Raw genomic sequence first — 6,000 nt, 5'->3', positions numbered from 1 at the left:
ATAGTGAACACACCCCCGGAGTAGTGGGCAGCCATTTTTTGCTGCGGCGCCCGGGGAGCAGTTGGGGGTTCGGTGCCTTGCTCAAGGGCACCTCAGTCGTGGTATTGAAGTACAATAGTAATATATTTCATAATTTCTTCAAGTTAAACCAAACTCTAATTTTATCGGTTTGTGGTGAAGATCTGTGAGTTTCAGTGTGTGTTTAATGGTAGTTTTTGTGTAAAGCTGGTAAAGTGACTCTCACAGTAGCTCTGGAGAGGAAGTTTACATGTTCATGTCTCATATATTGAGACGCAGATGCTGGAATCACCATGAGTGTCACGTGTGTTTGAGTTTGTGTATTAGACAAAATTATACCATTCATTTACACAGAGACATGCAGAACATGCAGAGTTATTAGATACATGCACTGACTGGCTGTTGTTGCATTTATGTCTGCTGTTAGATGAATCCATAGAGTAACAATGTCCAGAGCTTATCATCGTTATCGACATAAATTTTATCCGATCTCAATATATCGTCTATCACCCAGCCCTATTTTCAGATCAGTCCGGACTCTCATAGATGCCCCTGGTGCCTAACCTGTCCCTAATGAGCCTGTAAGGCCTATCAGCCACTTTGGGTAAATTGTGCATTGATTCTTTTCTATTATTTCTTCTATAGATAGAGCAAAAGACAGACATCATTAAATTCACATGCAAGGGAATTTCTACTAATAGCAATAGGCAATAACAGGCCATCCCAATGTGTAAAAATCTATGCTGCAATGCTTGCGTTTGAATGAAAGGACTTTGACTGAATGCGAATATGAAAAAGTACTGTAGGCTTCGTTTCATCCGAGAGCATTTAAAATAGCTATTTTGGCCATCTCTTCATACAGTATATGCAGACTGCTGTGAAGTAACAGTGTGATGCACACTGAAAGTGTGTGGGTGTGTTTTACTGTCTGCATGGCTTCATGTGTGTGAGCATGTGAGGAGAGGAGGAGGATGTGGCTGCCATGGTAACGAGGGCTGTGTATGGAGGACAGCAGCCAGTCGCAGGCAGCCACAGAAAGATCTATCCTTTTTTCCTCATTCCACTTCCACTTTACCGATATAGAAAACGATCTCCAGACCAAGCGTTTGATCGCGCTCCTGTCCCTCCTGCCTGACGCTTCAAACGCATCACCTCACAACACTCTCATCAGACGCAGGAAACGCACACATCTCCAGGATGGCAACCATCACCTGCACGCGCTTCACAGAGGAATACCAGCTTTTTGAGGAACTGGGAAAGTAAGTTCTAATCGCTGCATTTCTTTAAACCGATATCAAGGTATGTTTGAGCTGCACAATGGCCCGAGATGTTATTTTCATTCCAATGCAATGCTTTTGTAACATATCAGCTCAAGTTAAGAGCGTTAGAACTGTCAGACAGCTTGTCCATTAAAGAATAAGGACAACGTAGCTGGAAAATATCCCCGATAGATAGAACTGCAAATCCACTACGAGTTTCATCTGAAAGTGGTTGTGAGGCAAATCTGGTAGGGTTTGGTTTGAATGTAGCATAATATGAAATCACCGTATGTGTAGAATTGATCAGTATGTCCTAACTTAAGAAGGCACATAACGCAACTTTCATTACATAACAAGCAGACACTGGGTGGAGGAGATCCACAGAGGAAATGACTTAAAAGTTCTGCGGCGAGATCTGAAGAGTGATTCCAACATTATGCCATTAACGGTGCATTAAAACAATCTCATGCTTTCAGAGAGAGGGAAAAAAAATCACAATGTGGAGTATTAGCACAATCATCATACAGTTGTGATTTAAATATAGTCATAGTTGCAGTAACAACCCAAATGGATTTAGGCAAATTCTTGATCTGTAAGAAGATACATTATACATGTATGTATGTATGTATGAGTATATATATACACATATACAGTATATATATATATACACACACACACACACACACACATATGTAGTGTGTATATCTCAAGACACCTTACAGTACAATACAATGAAATGAGCCAGCTTATAATTATGAATAATTACGTTCATAAATGTTACACACTTAAATTTAGATACCTGTACGTTGAGGCACATAGTGCCTGTAACAATGCTGTGAAATGTTGAGGCAGAAGTACAAAAAAATCTGCTTGCTTCCCTCTTTCCATCCACCCACTCTGTACTACAGCATTTTTTTTCCTAAGCGAGTGCACTGTATACTTGTTTTCTTGATTTGAGAGCATGTAACACCTCTACAGAGATGGGTCTTCAACTCCATCTGGCCTTGTGCCCACTGCTCTACTCCCACACACACCCTCATACTGAACACACACACACACAGTCTTTTTCTGTGGGCAGTCAAACTGCTTACATAATTGCATTTGTGGGTGGCAATTCAATTCAGACATTGAAATATTGCATAATCCAATATATTACTGCCTGCCTAGCAGGTAAACCTGCGTCTTTTTCTTGAAGTTTACATTCACAGTGCACTAAATGTTCAACATACAGACCTTGCTTCCATGTTCTTCTGGTTTTTAGGGGAGCCTTTTCTGTGGTGCGGAGATGTCTGAAAGTTCTCTCAGGGCAAGAGTATGCTGCAAAGATCATCAACACAAAGAAGCTGTCTACTCGGGGTAGGTGCACAGATCAGTCCAACAAACAGTTCAAATGCTATAATAACGCCATCAAGGTTGGGAATTGTAAGCAATCATTAGGGACTACAGAACATCAGCAGTGGACTCAATTTATAGTTGATTTATTGCTGTAGTCAATCTTAAGCCCCCCATTTACAAAACTGGTGACTTTTATTTGTTTGTAGGCTCATGTCATAGCTATGTATCTCATGTGAGACGTGAATTACCTCATTAATTAGTCATTAATAAGTCTGTAAAGAACAAAAATGTTACTTTTGAGGACCAAGTCAAACATCATTTTACCTTTTAACAATCACTCCTTTTCATTTGTGACAAATACGTGGGCACTTTTAGATATGACATTCACTAATGGTGACTAGTGAATGCTGTGTTGAGGTTAAGAGCAAATTCAGTATAAAAACCTCTAAGTGCCCAAATACAGCCGTTGTGCTGTTATTAACGTCTGACATGTTAGATTATATAAGTAGGAATTGTCAGAGATGAGGCGGAATTTGAAATTGAACGTCAGTTCAATCATAGTGAATGTTAAAAATGTGTTGTTTTGCAATGTGGGTCTAAATGCGGTTTCATTTCTCATTGTGATTGGAAAATAAGCTAAAAACAACTGAACTGGAGGATTCGTATGAAAAACAAAAAAACAAAAAAAAACAAATATACAGCTGGATTATGATGGACTACTATGTATGCATTTGTCTTTTTTTTAAAAAGAAATTTCCTTACAAATGGTGATTGTTGTATGATTGTCATAGCTGAAAAAGGAAGGTTTTTTTCCCCCCTGGAAGCTGATATTGTAAAAGCTGAAAGTCAAGTAGAGCAGTAGGAGGCAGTGATATACCCTGAAGACAGCCGCACACCTCCTACACCATGTTGCCAGGCACACATCTTGTTATATGCTTCAAATAGTAGCTACTGTACTTGCATTGTTGTTTTAATGGGTTTTTAAACAATGCAGTGTGCATGCGATCCATCATCGCAGCTAACAGGTTTTCTGTCAGTCTGTCAAAAGCCGACCAATTCAATCACATTATGTGTTTTTTTATTACTGCATAATAGTAATGCATATTCTGAGAACAGACATTTCTATTCTATTCTATTCTATATTTTAATAGACCCGTTTCTGTGTATGTGAAAACAGAGGTAGTAACATTTGGTGAGAAAATAATGTGAGATTTCCAGAAGAAGAAATGACAAACCATTCTTCTTTTTTTTCTGTTCAGTACGCGGCCAAAAATGTTGGCATCCTTGCACAATTTCTTCCAAAAAACTGTTGAAATTAAAACATTTGTTATCCATATATGTAAGTGTGCAGTTGAACCAAAAAAAAAAAAAAAAGAGCAAATTCCACAGAAAAATCCTAAAATTGCCTGGTCAATATTATTGACATCTTCTAGAGGTAGTTAAAAATAATTAGATTTCATTTTTTTTTTTTTTACTTTGCAACTGAACTTTCTTGTCGCAAGATGAAAGTGCCTGCAGTATAATAATCATGCATTCAACCAGTCTGAATAGAGAAAATGACTCATTCTCCTGTTTGTGTTACTGTGTACCGCAATGAGCATGAACAAAAGAAAGAAAACCAGAGAACTATCTGAGGTCATGCACAAGATTGTAGCCAACCACGGACAACCTCGAGGCTACAAGTGAGATCTCCAGAGATCTCGATATTCCTCTTTCCACCATGCTTCATGTTAGCAAGATGTTTAGGGCTCATGGCATTGTAGCCAACAGCACTTGACATGGCCACATAAGAAGACTTGATAGAAGATCGCAGTGAGGGACTATTCGAATTGTGGAGAAAGCAGATTGAAGATGACCTTCAGACACAAGGTATGACAGTTTCTTGCACCAGCGCACTCACCCAGCAACTTGCATCATCTGTCAAAAACTCAAAGAAAGGGAGTTATGTGGTAAGAGAAATCCATGAGGACCCCACCGACTGACATAAGAAAGCCAGATTGCAATTAGCCAGAACATGACAAAATACTTATAGAAGAATGTCCTGAGGGAAGATGGGTAAACCATACCATCTCTATATTTAAAGAAAACAAAATTAAGCCTTCTAACAAAAGAACACCTTCCCTACAGTCAAACATGGAGGTGGTTCAGTGATGTTTTGTGGTTGCTTTGTTGCCTTTGCCTTCAACGTGTGCAGGGCTTGAATTTCTGTGCGGGAATATCTACACATTCCCGCAGGTTCTGCGCTCATATCGCGGGAAATTCCCACAAGCCTTTCAGCTTGAAAGACGATCGGGACAGATGATGGAATGTATCATTTACAAGTGATTTATCATTTACTTACCAATTTTAACATTCAAGCACAAGAAGACAGAAAAGTCAACACAGGAAATACAGTACTGGCGCACTCTCTGGGACTATTAGATCTGTGCACAAAGTATTAACGAGACAGCAGCCTAAATAAACCTGCTGCTGTCTGGTTCATTAATGTTTATTTATACAGGGAAGACTGTCCAGTGTTATTTTACAGTTAAATACATTTCTGTAGTATTTTTGTACCTGGATATTACAGGTTTTTTTTATCTTGCTGTTGTATTTATTTGTGCGATTGCTTGTCATTTATTTGTTCTTATTTTATTACTGACTGTTTGCCTGTCTTTTTTAGTTAAGATAAATTCACTTCAGAGTTTGAAATCAAAGTTTCTTATGCTGTCTGTTAAGCTATTGTCAGAAAGGGTGTCAGAAAGCTTGGTCTCCATCAAAAGTCTTCTACAAATCTCCCAGTATCTTTTAGTTCATCCTAAATGCACTTCAAAAAGCACCCAGGCAGACACAATTCTGGATTGTTCTGCAGTGGCCAGCAATGAGTCTATATCTAAATCACGTTGAAAGCTTGTGGAGAGGCCCGAAAACTGCAGTTATGGGAAGGCATCAATTTAATATGGGAGAACTTGATTTGCGCAAGAAGAGTGGGCCAAACCTACAGCACAGAGGTGCAGAAAGCTTGTTGATGGTTTTAGGAAGTACTTGATTATATGTATATTGCTGTTCTATCAAATATTAAGTCTAAGGTGTCTATAATTTTCTCAATGCCATTTTGTTCTGAATCAAAAACAAAGGTCCTGTAATACTGAAATAAAAAGTTGGAGAAGAAATATTTTGTCATTTTTAGGTAAAAATGTGGGTAATTGGGGAAAAAAAGTGCAAGGGTGCCAATATTTTTGGACACAACATGGTGAATTTACAGAGGCTTAAATCAAAGATTTCACATAAATACATGTAGGCAATGAAATTCAGATCAAGGTAAGTTTCAGTAATGAGGCACAATATGGTCAACATAAAGTATTTGGTTGACTGAAAGTGTTGGATTACTAACTGGATATCATGGGGA

The 6,000-nt window shown here is 38.6% G+C and overlaps 1 protein-coding gene across 2 annotated transcripts in view; it reads left to right on the top strand.

The window, feature by feature from the left end:
- Window positions 1-982: 982 nt before the first annotated feature.
- LOC107713164 (calcium/calmodulin-dependent protein kinase type II subunit alpha) overlaps window positions 983-6,000 on the top strand; it is a 41,954-nt gene continuing 36,936 nt past the window's right edge. For both annotated transcript variants that reach the window (XM_016518596.1, XM_016518595.1), the window contains exons 1-2: window positions 983-1,277; window positions 2,539-2,633. In XM_016518596.1, the coding sequence (XP_016374082.1) occupies window positions 1,216-1,277; window positions 2,539-2,633 (157 nt within the window). In that variant the 5' untranslated portion in view covers window positions 983-1,215. The remainder of the gene's footprint in view (window positions 1,278-2,538; window positions 2,634-6,000) is intronic.

This window comes from Sinocyclocheilus rhinocerous, unplaced genomic scaffold, assembly GCF_001515625.1.
Source record: "Sinocyclocheilus rhinocerous isolate Xijiao unplaced genomic scaffold, SAMN03320098_v1.1 scaffold387, whole genome shotgun sequence".
NCBI classification, from domain to species: Eukaryota; Metazoa; Chordata; class Actinopteri; order Cypriniformes; family Cyprinidae; genus Sinocyclocheilus; species Sinocyclocheilus rhinocerous.
Note: the sequence above shows the minus strand (reverse complement) of the source record. Positions and strands in the feature narration are given on the sequence as shown.